Genomic DNA, 27,911 nt, shown 5'->3' with positions numbered 1-27,911 from the left:
GTTCTTGCTTTGCAGACCTTCAGCACTTCATCCATAAATATTATAAATAAAAACAGACTTAAGCGATCTCCCTATTTTATCCCCTTTTCGAGTATAAAAGAATCTGATTTCTTGCCATTGAGTCTTACTGTGCCCTCTACTCTCTGAAACACAAACTTGATTGATTTCTTAAGCTTTGATATAGTGCTTTCCATATCTCTTCCCGAGGGACTGTATCAAATGTCGCCTACAGGTCCAGAAATGTCAGTATGCTGGCTTTCCATGACTAATCCACTTGTCAATTATAATCCTCAAGGAGGATATCTGATCTTGAGTCTGCCTTCCTGATCTAAAGCCTGCATGTTCTTCTTCAAATTCCGTCTCGACGTGTACCTGCAGTCAATGTTAAAAAATCCTGGAGTAGATCTTTGTCATCATGTTAATAAGACAGATTGCCTGGTAGTTCTCACACTGCGACGAATCCCCTTGATGTTACGACTCCAGTCTGATGGAATTTGCCCCTCATGTTACACTACCACGAACAGATTCATTTCTTCGATCAAAACATTGCCACTTGCCTTGATCATCTCAGAAATGATTCCATCCTCCGAACTGCTTTTCTGTTCTTCATCTGATCAACCGCAATTTTCACATCCCAATAATCAATGTCCTTCTTCTTCTGTAGGTTTGAAATAAAGTCACATCTATAAAATGCAGAGTTAAAATTAAATCTTAACATATTATGCCTAACCTCTGATTGAGGTTCTGGCTGATATGTAGTACATCTCACTTGACGATGTATGTCAAAGGAAGAACAATTGTTTGTATGCATCTGAAGTCTGATTAGTGCAATATGTAGCTAGTCGGTGATGTATGCAATGGAGGGGGAAAGGAACTGGCCACCCTACTCCATTATCTCCGGGCTTAGTTGTCTCATGAGTGCTGCTTTATTGGTGTCACTGAGGTTCCAACCTGTCTTTGGACAGTTGGCTAAATAACAAAACAACATGCACTTGTGAAACATGAACACACAACATATAAATAGATTCCACGCACATAAAATTAAACTTATGCAGGAGATAAACAAGGAGGAACTAAAGAAAATTTAACACTTCAAAAGTTCACAGTATTGAAAATTTACAAGGAAAGTTACAAAACGAGCAGAGTGAGACAGTTGGCATGCATATAATAAGTGTAGAATGAGTTCCAAGAAGAATGCTGAATATCAAATAACATGTTAATAGGATATATATATCGTCTTTAATTAAAGACGAAGGAATATTAGGAAAGAAAAAAGAAATAACAGTACAGAAGTGTGAAATGAAGAAAGTGAAAGTAAGACAATGAGATGGGATCTGATTTGCAATCGGCCCTATAATCAAATAATACAATAATGAGATGATGATGATGATTGATAATGACAATTATTATTACTATTGTAATATTAAATTATGACTAATTATTCAAAAGGGAAGGTAAAAAGGAGAAGGATTTCTTTATTTTGTGACAAAAAACATATTTCAGATACCGTATATCTTTCATATTTCTTTTCAGTCACATGCTTACTTCATTTGTGTGGTACAGATCCATTGAAACATGGAAGATGACTATTTGTTACTAACTTCAGATCTAGCAACAGATGAAACTATATTTCCTACATATTCTGGAAGCAAAATTTGTTAAATTTATTACATCATTTTGGATCTCCAAGTCATGAATCATACTTAAAAATCTACTTGTGACAATTTACCTATGAAACATGCCTCACACCTAAGGCTCTTTCACTGGAAATAATAACGTAACAGACAATCCAACAAACCACTGGAATAGAACGTTTTATGGTTCTGCCACATTCATCTCCTTTCTTTGTACAGACATTTATATATCATTTGGGCACATCCCTGAGTCACGGAGTGCAACACATATAACAAATCAATTATAAAATAGTATAAATTATTAATTACACGTGACACAAAACAGTTTGTAGACCTTCAAATAATTTTATCCTGCAACATAAACAATTATTAAAATACTGAATAATTAAACATTGATAATTTTCATCATCGTGTGAATACATAATCATATAGAAGTATGTATACATGTATTCATATTTCATATATTACTATAAGTGCTAGCACTTTCTATGTACATAATATATATTATATATATTCTTCATCAGAGTACTAAAACTATATATATAATTTTATCTTAACAACTACACTAAACTTTATCCCTCATTGCAAAGACTCAGATTCAATTGTACTATACTTTATAGCAAAGCACTCAACCTTCTTTCTTTCACCTCTCAGAAATGACATTATATCTTATGTAATTATTACTGTAAATTGCAAGGAGTATTTAAGACGATCACTGTTTGTATGGCACTAAGAGTGACTTACAAAGTGTGACTGCAGCCATATAAAACCATACTAAACCATTACCATTATTAACCCTATTACATATTATATCACATCCATTTGTGTTTGGCATGAGAGATTACGGAGATTTTATCTTAAATTGTTGTAGAGTTTCATGAACAAACTAGGAATGCATAGATATTAAAACAATTATAAAACGTAAATGCTTTAAAAATTACTAAAGAGCAAGTTAACTTTTTCTTTTCCATTTGTTGTCACATCCACTACAGACTCTGTAATAAAGACAAAGCAGCAGCATATCAAATGTATTCTCTTTCTCTTTCCTTCAGACTACTTTCTAAATGGCACTGGATACTTAGGAATACATGCATCATATCGATTCAGAATTGTCCTATAAAAATAAATTCTTTACCTTACATTTCTTATCAGCACATTTTTTTTCGCAACTTTATCCGAAATTTGCAGATTAACTTATGCTACGGTATACATCAATATCATAAAGAGTAAATAAATATTTATTTTAATGGATCAGCAATATAAAGTAAACTGTTTTATTTCAAAATATGTACTGAGCTCTCATCGACTTATCCAATCTGGTTCAAACTGAATGATTAAGAAGCTAACAATGGCAGGCGAATGTTACTGTAACTTGGCAAGAGTATTATGTAAACATGAAAGGAACTGTGCTGAGCCAACTTTATTTTAAGAGCCTGGCTGGAATCACACTCTCTAGAGCCATTCAAAGCATTATGTTATCATGCACACCAAGCAAGAATTAACATCATACAGACCTTAACAATTAACAAATGTCTGCTTATATAATTGTAATGTTCTTTCTCAAGCCGATCTTCGTTGATTTTCTTTGCAAAAGGAAATAAATAGATATAAAATTAATTTTTGAAGTGTTCATCTTCGTTTGATAGTATTTCATACCAATAAATTTCAGGAGTCAGTTTCAGTATGAAGGCAATCATATATAAATCATTATATAACTGGTCTTTCAGTTCACATATTTTATCTCTCACTATACTGAATACCATTAATATCCACGTATTTTAATAACAGAGAGCAAATAATACAATCTTTTCCAATGTTCCTACTCAAGTTGGCTGGTATAATTGTTGAATACACGCTTTTACCAGTTTTTACAGTAATTAAAAATGGTTAACAATCAGCACCACTGGCGTATACATATTGAGCTCAAGAAACATTTCTGCATGAAGTGTACATGCATGAATGACAACTCACGTGGCCATAAGCAGCATATTCTTCTAAATAATCTTTATTGCAGATTTAAAGAACACTTCAAATTAAATTACCAGTAATTGTGCTATTATGTTTGCACTTGAGCTCAAAGTGACACCATAACTGTCCGGCAGTCTTGTATGTTTGTACTTTGGTATCTAGTGAGAACAATGGATACATAAGTAGGATCATTGGAAGAAAAAATTAACTTACGAATTAAAAAAAGTAACTTCTGGAGAGAATAAAACTATGTATGTAAATAAAATATCTGCCTGTACTTCAGTAGTTTCACAGACACAACATAGTGGCTGCATGCTACGTACTCTAATAATTGTACATGTCCAATGATTGAAGGATCCAAAGAATGAATGTTCTGTTTTTGCAGTTCAGTAACTGAGTGCTCCCCAATAAGAGGCAGCATGCCAATGCCAACGTTAGCTGTAGAACGAGAATACTGCAGTGGTGTTCTGTACAACAATGCGACGTATTCCAGGCCATACCCAGTGAACTGCACCCTGCATCTTGTGCCACACCCACATTGGAAGTGAGCAAGGGTCGGCCTGATACAGGAGACTGCAGTAGTGTTTCAAATAGTCAGTGGGTACTAGTTAAGGAAAGAAACTACAATTCCATTATTCTCTGAAAGAAATACACAACAACTTATTTGCATAAACCTATGAGAGAAAACTGTAATATTCTCTTTCTTTGCTGAAGTCAATGTTAATTTTGACCTGTAATGTTATAAATATATGAGGTTGGTTCACTATTTACACAGTTGTCTTTGGTGATATAGCAATTAACATGCTTGGCACTAGATCCGAGATTCGCAGGTTCAAACACAGCTTAAGATGATGGAGTTTTAAGGCTGAAAAAAATTACTTGCTTCAGAAGAACAGTGAGGCTGGAGCTTATATTGTCAATTTAGTAATGGACATTGAACTTCTGGGGATAAAATAATACAACCAAAAATACTATACTTCTCATTCTTAACCTCCCCCCTTCTGTATGGCACATTTCCCCTCACTTCAAATCTCTAATTATTTGCACTTTTCACTGCTAATTTTTCCACATTGTTACTTTATTTAGGTCTTAGTTTTCTTTTCTCACGATTTATTTCTCCTCCACACTATTTCTTTAAGTCATACTGCTTTTTCATCTTGTTTTCCCCTCTTCCTTCATCACTGCTTCCTGAACCATCTTCTACTTGCATTACTCTACATCTAGTCAGCCTCAATTTAGATCTTAGTTCCTTCACCCGCTTCAAAATTGCTCCCATCTGATGTTCACTATTTCCATTTGCTTGCACTGAGGTTTTGTTCTGCTGTGCTTGCTGAATACCAGTTTGCGTCACTCCAGTTTCTTCTTCAGATGACGTCACTGCCTGCTTTCCGGAAATTTTCACTGAGTTTAACACATTTGCATTTGTTTTGCTACTCTTGTGTACACTCACCACACTCGTGTCACTAACCTCACCTTTAGATATGATATTCTTGATTTTTTCTTTCAAAATTTCTGGTCCTTTCCTTTTCTTCTGAGCCTGCAATCGGTTCCTTTAACTTTACTAGACACTCCTCTACACTAAAAACCAAATTGTTTATCTTAATTTTGTCCTTGATAAGTTTCGCAAATTGTCAATTTCTTTGAGCTGCTTTAAGAATAGAGATTAAAACTCTTCTTCTACTTCTCACTTCATAGCTCCAGTCGTTATCTATTCTGATCGTTGTGCTCCCTAGCATCCTTCTATTCTTCATAATCCTCTCCTTCGTAACCATACTCTTAAATTTTACTAATATTGGCCTAACTTGTTCTGAATCTTTCCTACTCTAAATGCTTCCTGTACTTGTCCATCGCTCATGTCCATATCAAAACACTCCCAACACGCTCCTAATATCTACTCATATGTATCGATACTCTGTTCTCTATTTTTTTCTTCTATCCCGAAAAATAACAAGTTTTTTCTCATCTTTTTCTTCTCAAAGTGATCCCATTTGCTTTTCAGAATTTCGTTTTCCAGTGAAATTTCTTCCATCTTCTTCCTTAGCTCTGCCATGCTCTCCTTTATTTCCATTAGGGCTTGTTTCACTGTACTGTCTTCCATTTCACTATTACGCACACTTATTCACCTGTTTAACGCCTTTGCTACACATTACTATCCCCTGACTTGCACGAAACGAACTGACTTCCTCTGCAGCTGGTTCTCTTGTAACTAATTAAAATAAGACTGAAGCAGAAATGAATGCAAGAATCAATGCAGGAAATAAATGTTACAAGAACATTAATGTATATAGGGTGAACCATAAGTAATGTCATTAATTTCAGGGGGGTTATTCTTTGAGATATTTCAAACAAAAAAGTTTAATACAATTTTGCTCGTTTTTGCTTCCTTTTCGAGATAAAAATTGTTTTATATGAAACATTTCATAGCGTGTTTTGGGAAAGCCATTGATTTAGCGTTTTTGCTGCTTAGGCCGTCAGAGTAACTGCAGACAAAGTCATTACGTATTCTTGCATTGACCGTCACTTTGATGGCACAGGTAAGTTAAACCCACGTTCAAAAATTCCAGTCTATGGCTTGGAAGCCTTGTTTTTATTGCGTCACCCGCACCATCAGAGTAACGGTCGATGCAAGGATATGTAATGAATTTGTCCACTGTTACTCTGACAGCCTACTTAAGCAGTGAAAAGGTTAATTCCCATTATGATAATAAATGGTTGAAAGAATTTTAATTTTGTTCTTTAAATGTGCAGGAAATTGATCCTAACAAATGTAACTTTTTGTTCTGCAAAGGAATTTTACAATGTTACATTTGTTCGGATCAACTTTCTGGACATTTAAAGGACAAAACTAAAATTTTTTCAATCATTTATTATCATAATACACTGCTCTCTTTTGCCTCTGATTGAGGTTCTGGCTGATATGTACAACATCTGTTACCAGGCAGTAATCTCACCTGACGATGTGTCAGAGAAAAAAGCAATTATTTGTACATATCTGAAGTCTGATTAGTGTAATATGTAGCTAATCAGCAATGTATGCAATGCAGGAGGAAGTGAACTGGCCCCCTACCCCATTATCTCCTGGCATAGTGCCTCATAAGTGGTGTCTTGTTCGTATCACTTGTGAGGTTCAGATCTGTCTGCAGACAGTTGAACAAACAACAACTGCTCTCTTCACTGGGCATATTGGGAATTAAATCAAATTGTATTAAACATTTTTGGTTGAAATATCTCAGAGCACAACTCTCTGAAATTACTGTAATTACATTACTTACGGTTCACACTGTATACTGAAGAAGAAATACACATCACCAGTTTTAGAAATCTAGTTGTATGAAACTATAATCAGGTCCATAGTTAGGTATGGAGCAAAGACATGGACTCCAACACATAAGATGCAAACAAATGGTTAAGAGTTGAAGAAGAAAGATTTTAAGGAGAATTTATGGATTTACAATTATTAATAGTGGTCAATGAAGAGTTAAAAGATATATGGAAATCATTAATAAATTTAAATCGGTTGATTTAATTTCAGTAATTAAAGGAAGAAGGTTAAACTGGGCTGGACATGTTGTCAGAATGAATAAAGGAAGGACAGTGAAATGGATCTTTGAAGGAAATTTAGAAGCTAGAAGAAGAAGAAGGCTCAAATTACGATGATTGATGATGTAAAAGACGATCTAATGGAGCTGGGAATTAAAAGGAGGAGGACTATGGCACTGTGTAGTGACCAATGGGCATCAAACATAAAGGAAGCCAAGGCTTATACTTAAAGCTGCAGAGCTATGGAAGACAAAAATGATGGGCCAATCCAAGTATGTTTCCTATAATTGTTCTGCAGCGCACATATCACATCATTAAAGAAATTTCATTACTTAAATAAAATATAACTACAATAAGTTCAAAAAGGATATTATATTCCCCATGGTGGGTGCCCACCATTGATGTACAGCACGTAGGTGAAGCCATCTTTACACTTCCCCTTGATGGAGTAGTAATACGGGAGGAAGGAATGTAACCTAAAAATAAGACATAAAAATGTATCTACATTTGAAATTGCCGCTCAAGTGAAGAAAATATTTATCTTTTATAGTATACGTTACACAATGACTCAACTATATCATAACGAACACATATTATGTGATGATTCTAAAAAAAGAGAGACAAATTCTATGTCACGAAAATACCTATATAATTATTAAATATAGACTATTTAAAATATACCTACAATAACAAGATCGTGAATATTTATTCTGTTTGTGATACCTTACAAATTATGTATTCTGTAATCCTTCAAAACTTAGCAAAAATCATATTTTTTGTTAATAACAATATTATTGTTAACATTAATGATAATGTGACAATTAAAAACAAAAATAAATCAAGAAAAATTAATTTCAGCTCGTTCTTCTCTCCTCTTCCAAACAAAGAGAGTACCGGAAGTATTATCTGAGATTCATAGACAGAACATATTATCTAGTAGGTGACATTGTGCAATCAACTTCATTAATCAAAATTCAACAGCAATGTTAAAACTTAAGGTACAAGAACACATTAAAATAACCATTATAATAACTAGGATATTTAGAAGAGGTGTAGATTGGACACTAATATTGTCTTTCCATACTTCATGTATCTATTTTATTCAATTTTCCTTTAATATTTCTTTCATTCATATATTAAGTTTTGGAACCTTCAGATGACTGTTCTTTCTCCTATATAACTCCACACTCTACTAACCCTTGTTTGTCAAGAAAATAGATTTAGTTGTTTGTAACGACCACAATGAGTCAGATACCCTTCTCATCCCTTCCTTTTTGGTTCACCAATCTTTGAAATATTGTGATTACTTTTTTTCAACTACAAAATGTAAAAGTGCACAGTACATCACTTCTAAACAATCGAACAATTCTTTCTCCCTCATTTAGATAAATAAATAGATGTTAAAAATGTGTACATTCAATAAGAGATGCTGAAAAAGTGTATTCCTATCAATAGAACTAGGGTAATCACTTTTTCCAGCATCACAATACAGTTTTTCATATACGAGAAATAAAGAAGGCTGTTATTGTGCTGAAGAGGAAATATTTAAACGTTGGTTTTAGTTGTTAATAATTCTCTTTGCACATATCCAGCAAGGTATTCACTATAAACACTAAATGATGATTAAAATCGGCCTATAAACCTGAAATTAAATTTCCATCCGACATGGTCATGAATTTAAAAAAATCACACATTATGTGACTAAATTCTTTTCTGACATTTTCAGTTGTTTATTACTTACAGTCCTAATAGAGTCCATATTTTATGAAGATATACTCAAATTGGCTATATACGAATAAAAGTACAGCAAAAACCTAGTTTTAATGTTCTCATTTTTAAGAAATGAATTCAAAAATCCTGGCAGAACTACTAAAAAAGCAATGTAATTGAATCCTGCTTCTGAGGAACACATTATTTTGAATAGATATGTATATACATAACCCATTTTAAAGAAATTCCGAATCTATTCCAAACCTTTGTGGTCAATATCTATACAAGGTATGGTCACACCAGTGTCGCACTAGCAACAGTACACTGCAACCAATAATATGTATCGACACCTCAACTGAAAGTAAGCTTGTAGAAATGTTATTTTGTTTTAGTATGTAAAAATTTTAAATTTAATTACACCACTTAAAAATATTCTGTGAGATTGGGAAAGTTTATTGTTGATCTCTGTTTCCTAACAGTAAATTTAATGCATGTTAAGAACATGTAAATATAATGTAGTTAAATGACCTAAGAACATTTTGATTTCTACTCTCAGTTCTCCCTTCCTTATATCAAGTGAAAACCCCTTTTACAAAAAAACTCGCATGTAAGAAAAAAATAGCAATTAGTCTCCCAGAGATACGTTAAAAAAGAGGGTTACTGTATATGGTCTTTTCATGAAAAGTAAACATCTATTTAAACAATACTAACCAAATATTTCACATGCATACAGAAGAAAAGAAATGGAAAACAGAAAGAAAAACAAAACATTAATAGTTTAGTAAATGCTTGTAAAATGTGATGTACCTGAAATTACGATGCTCATAGAAGTGAATGGCAGGCGAATTAGTTGTGAGCACGTGCAGAAAGAGTGCTTTACAGTCCACATGTTCAACAGTCGTGAGATGTGATATCAAATTATCGAGCAGCAAGGAAGCAATACCATTACGACGGTGGTCTTTGCTTACTCCTAGGCTTAGAATATAACCTACTTCTGTCTGTTTACTAAATGACTGTGACAGAATACCACGATCCTGGAAAGGAAGTCACATTATGGAAACAATGATACATGAATGCAAAACAAATATACAAAAACTGTTACTATATATCATATTGAAAACAAATTTGCTTTCGTATTTAATTCACTTCTTATTTAAAATAAATGAATAACAAATTTAACCTAACCCACAGAAGTACTTCAAAATAAATTATCAATTTTTCATTTAATTATTTCACCCATACTCTTCAAAAACAGACGCAAAACAATCTCACATTAATACCTCACACGATAAATGATAACAATAAATTAATGGTTCTCTGAGACTGAGCTAATCCAAAGATAAGATGACAAATGCTGACTTTTGTTTCACTATTCATACATAACATTTTCATTTAAGAATATTTATGATTCACCACTGAGACGAATAAAATAATATATCAGTGATTCCCAAACTTCTCATACCAAAGACGTCTTCAGACTGCAGCAAAAATTGGTGGCTCCCCCTCCTCCTAAATAATGTTTTAGTTTTAAACTATAAATTGTTAATATACACATATACTGTACAGAGTGTTAAAAAAATATGGAATATTACTCATAACTTTTAAATATTAATTTCACAAAAAAAAAAAAAAACGTTTTATATAAAAGCTGTTGGAGATAAACCATACGATATGATATCAGTGTTCAAAAAAAGTTAGTTATTGAGGCATACAGAGTGTGATAGTAAACTTTATTTTTTTAAAAGGCACCCTATATTAAAATTTACATATTCCGAATCTCCATTGAAAGTTACGTATGCATATGTAGAAATTTTACCCATTCACTCGTTTCACGTCTTTTAACTATTTATTAAACTTGTTTCGTGGACTTCAAACTTGAGACAAATAAGTATGTAAAATCATGTTGAGTAAGCCATAAAACTAAACAAAACACTATCACTAACCAAACTTGATAACAGATACTCAAAATGAGAATCATTCACAACCAAACAATATAGATCAGTCACGTAACTGTGAGAAAGACAATGGACTGTGTCCATGATAGACTGGGATATTGTTTGGCTATGAATAGTTCTCATTTTGAGTATCTGTTATCAAGTTTGGTTAGTGATAGTGTTTTGTTTAGTTTTATGGATACTCAACATGATTTTACATACTTATTTGTCTCAAGTTTGAAGTGCACAAAACCAGTTTAATAAATAGTTAAAAGATGTGAAATGGGTAAATGGGTACAATTTCTACACATTCATACGGAACATTTAATATAGATTCGGAATATGTAAATTTTAATATAGGATGTCTTTAAAAAAATACTGTCACACACTGTATGTCTGAATAACTTTTTTCGAACACTGGTATCATATTATATGATTTACCTCCAATAGTTTTTCTATAAAACGTTTTTTTGTGCAATTAAAATTAAAGAAGTTATGAGTAATATTCCATACTTTTTGAACACTCTGTATAATATATATTAAGTCATATACATACTAAGTCTTGTAAAAATACGTGACTTTAACCTTGTTAACAACCAAAGTAAAATATTCTAAACTGAAAACGTTGTTGCAAATGTGACTAAATAAATAATGAAGAATGATAAGTAGGCCTACAGTGACAAAAAAAGTGGCCTCTAATTTACACATCATGTTGCGGGAAAATGCAACCTACAACATTTATTTTTTGTTCATCATTAATAAAAAATCAAAGTGCACAATGTTTAACAAATAAAAACTGGTGCAGTGGTGGAGGCAGTGGCAGTAGCAGCAGCAGTAGTACAGTGACCAACACAGCTGCCCTTACAAAGAAGTGTGTGCACTTGCTAGCAAAAAAGAGCCATGGACATAACTGTTTGAGTGGGATTATCTGCTCTTTCATACTGCTTGTGTAGAGCAAAGAGTGCTCTTGCACAAAGAGCACAAGTGGGTCAACACTGCAGCAGCAGCAGCTAGCAGCAGTGATGGTAGTAGTCCTTATTCACAAATAAAATAGACGCTTCTGCTCATACCAAATGATTGCCACCATAAGTTGAAACAATATTATATGTGCTGGATATGATATAGGATCAGACAGCCTTAAGAATATTACAGTACTTTCATGAAAAACATTATTTAATCTGAACTATATTTGCAAGACAACATCTAGACCTTCAGGATTATCTACCAGAGTTTGGGAACCACTGTATGAAATATTAAAAATGCATATATTATTGCCTTACAGTGGTAAAAAAAAAATAATAAACTCGAGAAAATATCTATATAGATCCAGAAGGTTACAAAGAAAATTTATAAATTACCTAGAAAGTCATGGTAATCAATTACTGACACCAGCTTCGCCATGCAGCAGTCATAATGTGTTTTATGCAAAATAATTGATTCTATCATACTAGTTGCCTGTTGTACTAATTGCCAGTACTACTTTGATAATATAAAACTTATACAAAATATATACATCCATGGATATACACGATCAATCTTACAAATGAATTTCGTTTCTATTCCATTCTAGGAAATTTATAAGAATTCTTTCTTGTCTAAAATCTTATCTTTCAAACAAATCAGTTTTCAGGCAAGTACAAACTGATCTAACAACATAATGTAAAGTGTATAAAATCATCACAAAAATAATTATAATATGAGTTCATATTAATTTGTTTGAACAATTACGACATCCAAACTGATTTTCTCTTACAATAATACATTTACTAATAGATGGCCTGTCTTTTAATGTAGATGTTCATGGATAAATCTTGTTCTACGATCCATATTCACTTTAATTCGCATACGAATTGAAGGGAAACAAATTCTACCATTCTGTAACATGTTTTAAAACCTATAAACATTAACATATATCAGTTCATTAATTCACCTTTTACAACAAGCCTGGCACATCGATGCAGAGAGTCCACAGTGCCTGACACTGCTCAAACAACATAAGCAATTACATGTGCATGGAGAAGCTGGTATCAATATCTCAGCAGGTGGGGAGGGAGGAAAAGAAGTCTGGAATAAAAATTTTAAGTGTTTTCACTGCTCTGTTAATTTAAAACTGTACCAACAAATATGACATATTATAAATAATTTACACATTTCATACTTATCTTCAAATGGTTCCCATTTCCAATGAGGACATACAAAAATGATTGATAAAATCTTATTTTCAGTGTACAGTTTCACATAATTTTTTTTTACAACTTATGGTGTATCCGATCAGTATTCTTGTTTCCTCCAGTTAATATATAAGAAATAATTTTGACGTACATTAAATAAATACTGCATTTACCAAATAATTCAAAAGTTAAATATAAAACAATGAAATACAATAGTTTTATTACAAAACTTCTAGACAGGAAACTATACAGGATATCCCAGGAGGAATACAACACACTTCAGGATAAAGTACTTTGAGTTAAACTACATTAATTTAACTCTACGTGTGGAGTCTAACAGTTGGAGAGAAATTGACAGAAGAAATATTGGAACACCTTGCAGTTTCGTGTATTATACTTGACGTGTTAGCAGAACTGTAGCTGAAGGAGGACATTTAGAGCAGATTGTGTAAATTTTAACTTACTATACTAGTACTGTAGTGATTACTGTTACCTGGTTATGTGAAGAAAAAACCTGTGGAAAAATGTAACTGAACTGTATTAGTATTATAATGCCCTGGTACACTCATACAGATTCTACTATTTGAACTTGTAAGCATTGTCAGTGCTGGATTTAGGCCTAGGCAACCTAGGCAGTTGCCTAGGGCGGCAATTTCTCTCGCTTTCTCTTTCATTTTTTTTTTACAGTGAAATTTGTTTTAAAACACTTGTTGGTAAATCTTTTCTGAAGTTTGTTTGTTCTTGAACATTTTGTGGAAGTCGGATATTGTTTTGTTTTGCATTGTCGGTCATGGCGAGAGTAAAAGGAAAGTGAGCAGCTACATAGTTATATCACGTTATTGTACTATGAAATTGCTTAAATTTAACTGATTGAAAATCAAATTGGATGTGTTTATTATTTATCGCTATGAATAGTAACCACAACTCTCAGTTACATTTTCAATATATCGTCAACAATGCTATTTAATCTCTTTCCAGCATGTGCACTATATAATTCGATATGAAATTAATTGATGAACTAGTGATGTTAAAATTGTGTACACAAGATTCAAAATGGAGGTTGATATGAAAGGTTTATTCTGCAAAGAGTTGGAGTTTATTTTTCAATTTACTTTATACTTCCTATCGAAGTAAGACATACTCGTAATAATTATACCACCAAAAAAAAACCAATGCTTAAAAATAAACCACAGCCTGCCTTTCGCAAATCAGTTTTATTTCAATAATGAATAAGTTTGAATATGTTTCTTTGCATCGAGTCTGATGTGCTTCATCAGATCGACTTTGATGATATTAACAATGCTTTCTCTGTGAAAAAGTGCAAAGGAAATCTTTACAATTCACAAGTAAGATACATGTATTTTGATTCCAGTAATTTATTGTTTTCTGAATTGTAGTTGTTGTTTCCTAATGCAAGGAGTTTGACAATAAAGTCATTTGACCTCTTGCACTTCAATATTTTTCAAAGATATTGTCATGGTCAGCCACTGAAGCATAGATTTTGAGGTGTTCCGAATCCATTTCTTGATTTGAATTGCATAATGGGCAGTTAGGGGACTGTTATATTCCAATTCTATGCAGGTGCTTGGCCAAACAGTCATGGTCTTTTGCCAATCTAAATGCAGCTACAGACAATTTACGTGGTAAATCGGGAATTAACTGTGGATTATGATGCAGAGAGTTCCATTTTTTCCCTTGAGATTGTGTTATCAAACTTTGTTTGTTGAAGTCTGTTTTGTTTTCTGAATTGTAACATTCCATTCAAAACTAATTTAAACTAAACATGACCTGTATAATAGCTGCTCATAAACTGTTTCTGGGAGTTGGGGGGCGGCAAATTTTAACACTGCTTAGAGGCAGCACTATAGCTAAATCTGGGCCTGAGCATTGTGTATGTTTACTGTATTTTGTTTTAGTGCTTATCCAGCTGGTAGAAAGAAAAAAAACTGTATCCTTAATGAGGAAGCTTCTTGGGCTCTAGTGTGAAGGTCAGCAATCACATAAACATTAACATGAATATCTGTACAATTCTCCTGCAACTAGCTTCTAACAAGAGCCTCTAATGAATGGGAGATTAGAGGATGATGTAATGTCCACTTGCTCTGACTGCTAGCAATGCTTGTCTACGCTTGCTATTGGCTGAGTTGATGGTCACTGTTCTAAGACGTAGAAATATATGTATAATGGCTCTCTCCATTTAAAAGTGAGCCAATCAATATCTCCCAACCATAAGGACTTCAGATATAGATATATCAGGTTAAAGTGATGTAGGTTAATTCAAACTACAATATCCTGAACTATTTTACATTCCTCCTGGGACATTCTGTATATAGTGTTTATGTGTTACTAAATTCAAATGTCACAAATTTCGTTTAATTCCAGTCTGTGGTATTTCATGAATGCTGTGAAAAATCCACTTCTAATTAAGTATATTTCCAATTTCAAATTTTGAAATTTCTATTCTGGGCCTCTATTAAGTAATTTAACAATCATATACAATCGTAGACTCAATATATTTTTAACATTTCAATATAATTAATTATATACTCTGTTTAATTATTTCATGCAATCAATTAATAAATCAATCAATCAACCAATCAATCAATCAATAATGTCACTCACATACCTCTCGATTTAATTTTATGTAGGATTTTATTTCCGCAACAATAAGTCCAATGATGATACCATCATACACTGCCGCCAAGGAATAAAACCTAGGATTTGACGTGATGTCTTCATACCAGGAATAGGGATAATCAATTGGAAACCAATCTTGACAAAGTGCTCGAACCTGAGAGAGAAACCTTTGATATGTACATAAACACATGACACATTAACAATATAGTTTACAAAATATGTTACATGAATTTGACATTTAATAAATTAAAGAACAGTATGTGACAGAGAGAGAGGATACATTAAATTGCACACAAATATTAGTATACTATTTATAGAAAATAGTAGTTGTCCACTAACACTGAACATTATAATACGAACTGCATCATTTTCTCCCTGGCTTCCAGTGCAGAACATGGCATTTTCCAAGGTGTTAGTTTCCACTGTATTTACAGTAACATGCATGTAACATCCATTATAAGTCTGGGCAACTACTGTCCATCCGAGTGGTTATGTCGCATCCTGGTTTCTCCCACTCATTTCTGCTGGTGCCTCTGTAAAGGCTAACAGCTGACCAGTCGTAGCTATTTTCTGAATATATTTGCTATTCAGAATTTGACTTCTATGTAATATTATAGAACTGTTTAAAATAATTTAAAGAAAAGGGTCCAGTTAAGTAAATAACTGCCACGTGATTTTCCCCATTTCAGTAACTCTATAACATAACCACTTGGACGGACAGTAGTTTATCCTCAATCTGAAATACTTTGATTAAATTGAAAACATGGTCAGCCAAAGGAACAGTAGTATGGTCTCAGTTTACATCAGTAAACTTTATGAACCTTTCTTGAACACCATCAGGTGTAATGTAATGTGAAATGGATTGAGTTGAGATTTTCGCGTTATAACTGTAGCCTTGTCTTCTATTACAGATACAAATGGTGCTTTTTCATCTTTTGTTTGATTTTATTGAATAAGACAGTTGATAGAGAATCGACTATATATCGACAAATACAGCAGATATTTTCAAATGGTTTCATAATTTCACGTCATAGCTGGCTCTGTGGTGAAGTAATTCAATTTAATAATATATTATGAAACAAATTCATAATGTAATAATTGAAGACCTCCCTCGAAAAAGGGTGTAACATCAAATTAATTAAATATGTGACTTCGGTGGAAAAAGTAATTTTGAAGCATTCATTTATAACAATAAATGAATGCATCCAATAGCTGAATAAACTTGTACCCTTGATTAATCAAATGGTTCTGCTAGTAAATATAGACCTAACTAAATATGCTTCTGAAATTATTTTTTTTTCTCCTGAAACGTGTAGATTTGTTGGTTATACACCCCTATTCGAGAGAGGTCTTCAATTGTATAATATTATAAACATGTTTCATACGCTATTTTTTTGAACAACAGCATTATAAAACAATTAATAAAGAAATAACATCAGATTTGTGATGATGGGAAGTTTGATATAATAATAATAATAATAATAATAATAATAATAATAATAATAATAATAATAATAATAACAATCACCATCATCATCATCATCATCATCATCATCACCAACAGTGCTACAACCCATCAAGAGTCCTGGCTGTCCCAAGAAGTCTTCGTCATCGTCTGTTTTTTGCTCTACCAGTCCAGTTACGCACTCCAATACTTTTAGCATCCTTTTCTATGTCGTCCTCCCATCTAGCTTTCGGTCTTCCTCTAATCCTCTGTCCTCCTGGATTGTATAAAAAGACTCTTTTAGCTACTCGTGAGTCTTCCATTCTTGTCAAATGTCCAGCTCATCTCAAATGATCAGTTTTTATTATCGTAATGATGTTTGCCTCCTTATATAGTTCATACAGTTCAGCACTGTATCGTATTCTGCATTCATTGTTTACTTGCACTGGTCCAAAAATTGCTCTTAGTATTTTCCTCTCAAAGATATTTAATTTATCTATATCTTGTTTATTAAGAGTCCAGTTTCTGAGGCATAGATAAGTAAGTACTGACCTAATCAAAGTTTTATATATTATGATTTCCCTTTTAATAGTTAATAATTTAGATTTAATGTGACTTATGAGACCATGATAACATCTATTTGCATAGAGTATTCTTTTCTTAATTTCAAGAATTATGTTATTCCATTGATCAATCAAGGAACCCAGGTATGTAAAACTGTTCACACACTCGAAGACATAATGTCCAAACTGAATATGATCAAGTGGATTGTTTATTCTTTTTGGATTAGCTATCATGTATTTAATTTTCCCTTCATTAATTTGTAATCCCATTTCCTTCGCCCATTTCTCCAAAGAGGTGAAGGCTTTACTCAGCGGCTTTGTAAATCTGGCAATGATATCTATGTCATCTGCATATGCTAATAGTTGTACGGATTTACAATAAATTGTGTTAGTTCTTTGCAGTCCTGAGTCCTTTATTGCTTTCTCCAATGCAATATTAAACAATAAACAAGCCAGTGCATCCCCTTGTCTTAATTCGATCTTAGTTTCAAATTTTTCTTAGAGATTTGATTGAATTCTCACGGAACATTTAGTTTTGGATTAGTTTTATTAACTTGATAGGTATATTCAATTTTGACATTGTCTTGTATAATTGTTGCCTATTAACCGTATCATATGAAGATTTAAAATCAACAAATAGATGATGCGTAGTAATATTATACTCTCGTGTTTTTTGTAATGTGTGTCTCAATGTAAATATTTGTTCTATTGTGGATCTATTGGGGCAGAATCCAACACCAACAACAACAACAACAACAATAATAATAATAATAATAATAATAATAATAATAATAATAATAATGATAATTATGATAATAATGATAATAATAATCATCATAATAACAATAGCAATAATAATAATAATAATAATAATAATAATAATAATAATAATAATAATAATAATAATAATGATATTTATTTGTTCTGGCGAAATCACTGCCTGCTGGATCTCATCCTATGGCTGCTTATACTGCCTGCTCAATCAAAGTTATTTTACCGCTAGGTGGCAGGCAGTGCCCACCGCTATTAACATTATCAGTATATGCAATGTCATTACCTGCCACCAAGCGGCTGTAACCGTTGATTAGGCAGGCAGTTTACGCAGCTATAGGATGCGATCCAGCAGGCAGTGGGCGAAATTAAGGCCATGAGGCCTTCTCTTCCACTTAGCCAGAAACAAAAGAAGCTGATACAATTTGCAGTAATACAAGTTAATAATTACAGATTAATATTAAATTTAAAGAACACTAAAAAATTGATGTGAGTAAAATAATGCAAACATACTAAATAACAATTACAAAATAATATAAGGCTTAGAAGTTACACTCAATGAATATGCAAGTGGTAAGTGAACGAATATTACAAATTACAAGAATTACGAATTCAAACGTAAATGATAACTATACAACACTGAGGAAAATTACACATACATACCAAGAAGAACTGAACATGAATGAGGAAGAAAGAAAACATTTTCAGAAAACATTGAGTGGTCATGGTATAACAAACGCAATCATATCTGCATTCATCTCACTGCAGGAATGGCAGAAACACACTGACTTTCAGTCAAGACATACTCGGTATGAAACCTGTTGACTGTACTGGACTGGATGGGTCTGAACTTGTCTGGACTGGACAAACTCGGTGAGAAAGCAGCCTTACAGTCATAGAGCTATATATCATTTTCTTACCCTCATTTACTAAAATGTCGTACTTGATTTTTGACTTATCATGCTATTTAAATTAGAAGTTGGTTTACCTCTGTCAATTATTCCTTTCTTTTAAGCAAAACTTCCGCTGGAAAAGGAATGACTAAGTAAGTCTTCCATAATATAACCACTATCTTCCCTCATGATGTTTTTCTTTGTGTAAAGTGTAACAATCACAATAATAAATGCAACACACTCAGAGTTAGAATACTCTACTCAGGCTGCATCGTTGGACAGCATGCTATGTGGCATGTAATTCACACATATTACAGATCTGTATGAATATGCATGTGCTCCCTGTCTCATCCATGCTGCTTCACGTCAGCCTTAGCAAGGTGGCTGACAAAGGCTGGCAACTGGGGGTTCGCAAGAACAATTTGCTTAGAGCATTACTCACCATATTTATTATCTCACATGTTAAGATATTCTAGTATTTCGTATTTAATTTACTGTATTAAACTGTTAGTCGGGGTAACAGTGCTAACATGGACCCTCCACCACTGCTGGTTTCGCAATATAATGTGGAAAGGTTATCGTTGTTCAGACCCTTGCATTCTTCAGGATGAATTCTATTTAGTTATCTATAAAAAGTATACAGACATGTAAATCAGAAGTCCAGTATCTGTCATAGAAGTACATGGAATGATTTTTTTAGTAGTGGCAACTATGTTGCAGTGATGCTGTGCAAAGGAGCCAGGCAATATCATTTATACCACAGGTTGCTTACATGCCTCCCCTCCCTCAGAGCTAATGAACTCGTCCTCCCCCTCCATATCCGTTCACAGTGACAACAATAAGACGAGCAGTTATGAACAAGCAGTCGCAGAATACAGTCGCATTTTTTCGAAGGAGGAACAGAGAAACTGGTTAAAAATTCAATGTGCTGGAGGTCACATGGCACGGCAGTGTCATCAAGGACTGCAAGAGGCTTGCGGTGCGGCTGTGTTACCTTACCGAACTGTAGCAAGGTGGGTTAGAGCCTTCAGACAAGGACGCGAAAGTGTGTTGGACATGCCTCGATGTGGTCACCCATGAGTAAATGACGAACATGTACAGACTGTGTCCACGTTAGTGGAGATGGATCGAAACTTAACGATTTGTGAGTTAGCGCAAGATACAGGATTGGTGTTTGTGCTTCACATCCTGAAGAACCACATGAAAATGCGGAAAACTGCCTCAAAATGGGTTCCACATGATTTAACAGACATGCAGAAATGACGCTTCTCGTACTCTCTTGCAGCGCTATGAGCGCGAAGGAGAGGTCTTCTTATGGCGTATCATTACAATTGATGAGACCTAGGCCAGATCTTATGAACCTCAGCTGAAACAGCAATCGGACGAGTGGCGTCATCACAGGCACAACGAAAAACAACAGTTCGGCAGACCCCCACCAATGTGAAGGCTATGCTGATTCTTGCCTATGATTTGGATGGTGTGATCTTAAAGCACACCGTTCCCCCAAGGCAGAACGTTAATGCAGAGTACTACTGTTCGTTCTTGCGACACAATCTGTGAGCAGCACTGAGAAGAAAACGGCGACACTTTATGGATAATTCACTCAACGTTCTGCATGACAATGCTACAGCAGGAGTTGTGTCTGAATTGTTCAATCGCTGGTACTGGGAAGTGCTCTATCATCCGCCATATTCTCTGGATTTAAGTCCCTGCAACTTCAATCTAATCCGTAAGATGAAGGATTCACTTCCGAACAGATGAAGACTTTTACAGGCAACCGACCGCTCTATTCGCATCAACAGATTAGATAGTGCCAATGGGATCCAATGGCTTCCACATTGTTGGAAAGACATTGCACCCAACGGTGATGACTACATCGAAGGCTTGTAAAACTTAGAACCATGTAAGTATGCTATGTATCACCTCTGCGGTGGCTCAATGGTCAGACCTTCAGACTGTCATGCAGGCAGCCTGGGTTCGATTCCTGGTCAGGTTTGGAACTTTTTCGTTAGAAAAAATCCATAGTGACACTTGTGGTGATCGCAGTTGGGGTTTTTCCCAGGGTTCTCCTGTTTTTCCCCAAATTAGGTATTTACATCATTCTGTCACCATTTCTCCATTTCACTATCATTCTGTAGCATTCTCCGAACAATGACTGGCAACGCATGGAGTGGTTGTCCTAGGGACAAGCGGGGTTGTCTGCTCGAAACCTGGACCAGAGAACCTTAGTGGGAATGTGTCACAAGAGGGCTAGCGCAATAGATCTGAACAAGGTCGCAGTGCTGGGCCATAGTGCCCCCTTCCATTAAATTAAATTAAATTCAATTCAATGCTATGTACCGAGAGAAAAAAAGTAGTTGCCAGAATTAAAAAATCAACCTATATACAAGAAGATGATAGCAGCTGGAATGAGGATATGTCACCCGAGTTACGTAAATTGGATTACAATACTAGATCTGTCACAAAAAAAAAAAAGCAGATGATGCCCACTATCTAACAGAAAAATATAGTAAGTAACTGATTAGATTCCTAGTTATTTTATGATCGAGGTAACCACTAATAATCCTGATGTGGATTTGAAACTAAGACCTCCAAGTCCAGTGTTGCAGCAATGAGCCACCTCGCTTGGTAAAATGATTAGCAATGGGCAGAATCGAATAATCTGTTCTCGAATAATATTAAGAATTGAATAATTGATTCGAATACTTTTGCCATTCGAATAATGACTTGATTACTCACTGGCAAGTTCTCACTTCTCGGTTCTCTTATTCAACATCCAACATGACAGCAATAATAATAGCAGTCCAACATGACAGTGATAACTATGCAAGCCCTGGAGTTTATATTTCTTTTTATTATTCCAATCACATGATGTAGCTATCTGCACCTTCCAATAAACATGTTGATTTCTGCATTCCGTAATTATACGAGAGAAAGAAAGAGAAGAGATGTGAGACAGAGAGAGATGGCCTGGAGCAAGAACCTCATGTTTGCAGATGAGGTTAGACGAATGTATACAATTGATGAGCAATCGATGTTCTCGAAAACTTCCTACTGTTTCACTTCTCGCATCATCTACCATCTGAACAAAGTATTCGAATAGTACTTGTTCATGATTCGAGATATATCTCGAGAACTTACAAGAATAGAATAATTCGTAGTCTATTTTTTATTCGAATACTCCCATCTCCAAAACTGATGTGTTATAAATATTAAATAAATGTTATGTTTTATTTAACAACGCTCGCAACTGCTGAAGTTATATCAGCGTCGCCAGTGTGCCGGTATTTTGTCTCACATGAGTTCTTTTATATGCCAGTAAATCTACTGACATGAGCCTGCTGCATTTAAGCACACTTAAATAACATCGACTGGCTTGGGATCGAACCTGCAACCTCGGGCATAGAAGGCCAGCGCTATGCCAACTGCACCAACCAGGCCGACTGATGATGTGTTACATATAACCTAAGTTTTAAATTGGAGATTTGATGTGTGATTGAAACTGTGTCCAACAGTGAGGGCTTGAGCAATGATCAGACATGTGGCCAATCAAAAACTGGAGAAACGCACTGTGTATGTCACCTGTGAAGTGTTCAATATGTATATCTATTATCACAGAGAATACGTGAGAGTCCACTATATGGAGAGACAAGTCCGTGATAATCACACATTGGATAGCTGAAGGAATCACTTTTAATCAGGGATGTAATTATGTAGGCAGTATTACAATCATATAAACGAATAATTATATAATGAAATCGTATTCATATTAAACAAGATAATGAGAATGCTGTCTACTATTTTTTTAACACTTCTGGCTAATTAAAAATGCCTCATTATTACTCTAAGGTTTTCTTTAGAGATGAAAATTATTTCTTGTTTTATATATATATTGTTCTTTAATTCATTATTAATAATAATAATAATAATAATAATAATAATAATAATAATAATAATAATAATAATAATCTGTGGCGCTACAGCCCTTGAAGGGCCTAGACCGACCAGCCGGCTGCTGGCCTCACACCCACATGCCGAAGCAGAGGTGGGCGATCATCCAACCAGAATGGAGGTATCGTGTGGTTAGCATGATGATCCCCCCAGCCGTTATAGCTGTTATTCGCAACCGGATTTCGCTACCTATCGTAGCTCCCCAAGTGCATCACGATGCTGGGTGGGCACCGATCCCATACAGTGGCCGAAATTTCATGAGAAAATTTCTTCCCCCATGAGGAATCGAACCAGCGCGCATTCCGTAACGCGAGTCCTAGGCGGGATGCCTTAGACCGCGACGCCACGGTGCGGGACTTTAATTCATTATATTCTATTTAATTTTTCTTCCCTATAACCAAGACACTTCCCTTTCATGCCTAAATGGTTATAAATACATACCTGCCCAAATCTGTTACTATTCAACGAAATGTGGAGTGGCTCCTAACTTATTCGTGAAATTTACAGAAGAATCTAAAATATCCTGCAGTTGCACAAAACTGTGGCAAAACTTGGAATCTAGATTCTACTAATCACAAAAATAGGCTATATTAAAAAAAACTGTAAATTTAAGATCTTAAGAATAGTATTTAGTGGATAATATGAAAATGTGTACTGTCATGGAAAAAAAAAAAAAAAAAAAAAAAAAACACGAGATTTAATGAAACAACCAGCATGAAGATTTTAAGGATAATATTTTGTGGAACAATCACAATCAATCAAGAATTTAGAATACAAATGGCAAACTTTCTAAATTGTCAGAAATCTATAGAAAATAAATATCAATTCTCGTAATACAGTAGCTTATCTTATTTAATGTGACTGCATTTCTATTTGGAAGGGGTTAATTAAAAAGACTCTCATTCCCTACTGTTTTGTGATTTTGTACATTGCCAGAAGAGCTGTGATTGTCGAAGTCTCTTACTCTCTATGCAAGAGACTACTCTGTGAGAGGTAATATCAATTGAATTCAATCATGACCTTGTGTAAAAATTAAAATTAATATTTATTTAGTCTCTGAGTGTAATGCTGTTGATGTCACTTATTAACAGAGACTAAAAAAATAATAAAAAGAATGCTTAGATGTGGTTAAGGACTCCAAATACCCTGACTTTAGCAGAAGAATAACAATTTTAAGGCCTTCCTCCTGTGTTCCACCTAATTGTCTAGTATTAACAGCGTGATATTTACACCAACTAATAGTGTCTTTTGTGTAAGTCACTTGCTGCTAAATCAAATAGTACGAGGGCTATTCATAAAGTAACTTCTGTTTTCATATAGCGTGTGTAACAACAGAGACAGTGGCGCCACTCTTGCGGTGGAGTGTACCTTGAAGCAGTATGCGTCGAGCTGCGGTAGAGTCAAGGTCGTGTCTTTGTTCCTCTCTGAGCCACGTGCTGTCAAAATGTGTGCTGCAATCATAAGTCCCGCCAGGTGTGAGGTACGTTCTGTAGTAAGATTTCTTGTGGCCAAAAACTGTAAAGCTAGTGAAGTCCACTGCCAACTTTGTGAAGTTTATGGGCCAAACGTAATGAGTGAAGGTGGTGTAAGACAATGGTGCCGTATGTTCAAAAATGGGCGAACCAATGTCCATGATAAAGAGAGAAGTGGTCGACCAAGTATCGTGAATGCAGAACTGATTCGTTTGGTTGACGAAAGGGTTAGAGCAAACCGCAGGTTCACCATGTCGAAGCTTAGTAAGGATTTTCCACAGATTAGTCGTACTCTTCTGTACAAAATGATTACCGAAGATTTGGACTACCGGAAACTTTCTGCCAGATGGGTGCCTAAACTCCTTTCTGAGGAACAAAAGGCTCAGTGGATGGGAGCAGCACTGTCCTTTCTTGAGCGTTACGAAAGAGAAGATGATGCTTTTCTCGATCAGATTGTGACACCAGATGAGACTTGGGTGTGGTATGTGAATGCAGAAACAAGCTTCAATCAATGCAGTGGGGCCATACTCACTCCCCAAAAAAACCCACAAAGTGTCGTCAAACACTTTCCACGAAGAAACTCATGGCAAACTGTCTTCTGGGACAGAAAAGGAATTTTGCTAGTGGAGTTTTTGGAAAGGAATGCCACAATTAAAGCTGAGCATTACTGTAACATACTAACAAACTTGAAAAGGCCCATTCAAAACAAACGTCGTGACATGTTGAGCTCTGGGGGAATTTTCCTACATGACAACGCCCGGCCGCATACAGCACGTCGTACTACGACCAAACTGCAAGAGTTCAACTGGAAAGTATTGGATCATCCTCCCTATAGTCCAGATTTGGCGCCTAGTGATTACCATCTCTTCATGCACATGAAGACGTGGCTTGGCTCGAAGTGCTTTGACAATGACAAAGAGTTAAAAAGCAGCGTCGTAGGTTGGCTTCAGTCACAGGCGGCCAAATTCTACGATTGCGGAATTTCAAAGCTCGTCAAACGCTACGACAAGTGTCTCAATGTGACTGGAAACTATGTGGCAAAATAAACTAGAGTGTATACTTTCAAACGTATTGTAACCCAATTCTGTAACGTCATTCACAGGTTTGTAAAAAATAAATGAAAGTTACTTTACGAATAGCCCTCATATAAAAATAGAATCCTCCTCTCTCTAGAAAAGTCTCTAACTTAGTTAGAAACAAACTGGTGCGATGCTACTCTAGAGACCAGAACCTTTTACCATTGTCAGGAAGTCTCCACAGTGAAGAATGATTCTGAAAGTAATTAATCACTTCCGTGAATGTAATCAGGTCCATATTTACGCATGGGCCATATGGACACAGGACCAGAGCAACAAATTCGTAAGGGCGGCAACATTTTCAGGAAATAAAGAAAAATCATGCTGAAAATAAATTCTCGGTATTTTCCTACTTCACATATTGTCTGCTTTAGATAGTGGCAGATGTAAAATTGTTGTTACATACCCTTTTTTTAAATGCTCTATAATTATCTAAGATTTGCATAAGTTAACTTAGTAGCCACCAGTATAGCTCAGGCAGTTGCACACTTGCCTGCTGATCTGGAGTTGCTTGATTCCCGCTTGGGTTGATTACCTGACTGGGTTTTTTCCAGGTCTTCCCCAATCGTAAGGCGAATGTCAGATAATCTACGAAGAATTCTCTTCCTCGTCTCGCCAAATGCCAGCTCGCTATCATCAATTCCATCGACGCTAAATAACCTAGTAGTTGATACAGTGTCGTTAAATAACCAAGCAAAAAAAAAAAGTTAACTTAGTTGGTGGCTGGCGCAACATTTTTTTTCGGGCCCATGGACGTAGCATTACCTAAATACGGGACTGACATTAACAACATACCCTACAGCATGCTCTATTGCCTGAATGGGATAATGTTTGAATACACGGCATTTCATCCTCGTTGCGCAATTCAATGCTTTTCTTTTTTCTACCATCAGGGACGCAAGGAACGTTTTGATACCTTTCTCTTTTTCACCGCCAGAGGTGCAAAAGCATTAACCACAGACAAAGAGCATTTTTTTTTAATGTGATTATTTTGTCTTAGTACAGTGTTGACTTAAGTGTTGGTTAATTTTTACTCCATTTGTACTGTATTTTTGGTCCAGGGAAAATGCTCATCTTAAAATAAGATTTGTTTTTTTTATGTAAAAGAGAGTATTTCCCGATACTAAAAATACAAATTCGTTCATTCCATCTATGGTGGACGCTTATTGCACTTCTGGAGGTGAATAAAAAGACTTCTCTTGCGCGTCTGACGAAAGAAACACCAAAGCACGCAAACCAATGGCTAACAAATATCTGAGTGCCGTGTATTCAAACATTACCGAGGATTGCACTAATCTTACTTCGTACGTACAGCCATTCTACCTCAATGGAATGACTGAAAATTATTACTAAATACCTAAACACGAACACACAATAACGGTACGAAATTTCACAAACTAACATGTATTATGTTTTAATTTGTTACAATTGATTTCATTTAGTGACAGAATTATTAGTCTGACATAAAATAAACCCTAGCCTACTTAAAGCAAAGATAAATATCATGGAAATTATTCTTTCTATACAGCATATTCGAGTAGTTTCGCAAATTCTTTCACTGACCTAAAATATTTTTATGAGTTATTAATAAATAAAGTTTATAAGGATTACAAACCTCTTCCAGATCAGAAGGACACAAAAACCTCAACTGAAGGTTTGTCAAACTGCACAATGGCACCGGTTTAGTCATGCAGGATTTTTGATTTATTGGATATCCAGCATACCTATCAACATGAACATAAAGATTTTTTAATAATGATCACTACCTTTGAAAACAATATTCACAATATAATTTTTGTATGTAACTGTCACCACTGTCTCCTTACCAATTAATTCCAGCCATGAAATGCCCAGTCAAAAGCCAGGCCTACATCATTTTAATTTATCGATAACATGTTGGGAAGTATTCTCTACATTTCAATTTTATATAGCACTAATATTAATGATGAAAATTATGCGAATTTACGTATTTACACAAAACGAAATAACAGCTGAAATACTGTACAGAAACCACTCATTGCCCTCAATGTTTGTTGCCATTGCAAGTCACAAATACTCAGGGAAGCCAATTATGATAAACATAATTTCCTCAAAGTTACTTATTCAATTACAAAGAAAGCTGTTGTATATATCCTCTCTATGATATG

The 27,911-nt window shown here is 34.7% G+C and overlaps 1 protein-coding gene across 1 annotated transcript; it reads right to left on the bottom strand.

The window, feature by feature from the left end:
- Nucleotides 1–1,457: 1,457 nt before the first annotated feature.
- Naa60 (N-alpha-acetyltransferase 60) lies at nt 1,458–27,892 on the bottom strand. Its single transcript, XM_069845514.1, has 6 exons — nt 27,591–27,892; nt 27,380–27,488; nt 15,584–15,748; nt 9,660–9,886; nt 7,514–7,618; nt 1,458–4,199 (listed from the first exon to the last, which is right to left on the bottom strand). Exons 1-6 carry the CDS (start codon nt 27,605–27,607, stop codon nt 4,037–4,039), a joined length of 786 nt encoding a protein of 261 aa, XP_069701615.1. The 5' UTR covers nt 27,608–27,892; the 3' UTR covers nt 1,458–4,036.
- Between the last annotated feature and the right edge of the window lie 19 nt (nt 27,893–27,911).

The sequence above is a fragment of the Periplaneta americana genome, chromosome 14 (genome assembly GCF_040183065.1).
Source record: "Periplaneta americana isolate PAMFEO1 chromosome 14, P.americana_PAMFEO1_priV1, whole genome shotgun sequence".
NCBI classification, from domain to species: Eukaryota; Metazoa; Arthropoda; class Insecta; order Blattodea; family Blattidae; genus Periplaneta; species Periplaneta americana.
Note: the sequence above shows the minus strand (reverse complement) of the source record. Positions and strands in the feature narration are given on the sequence as shown.

What these genes read in the sequence shown, in the direction of transcription:
- Naa60 (XM_069845514.1), bottom strand. An exon ending in TATGAGCATCGTAATTTCAG is followed by an intron (nt 7,619 to 9,659) that starts GTACATCACATT and finishes TCTTATTTTTAG; the next exon opens with GTTACATTCCTTCCTCCCGT. An exon ending in CACCCACCATGGGGAATATA is followed by an intron (nt 4,200 to 7,513) that starts ATATCCTTTTTG and finishes ACTAGTACCCAC; the next exon opens with TGACTATTTGAAACACTACT.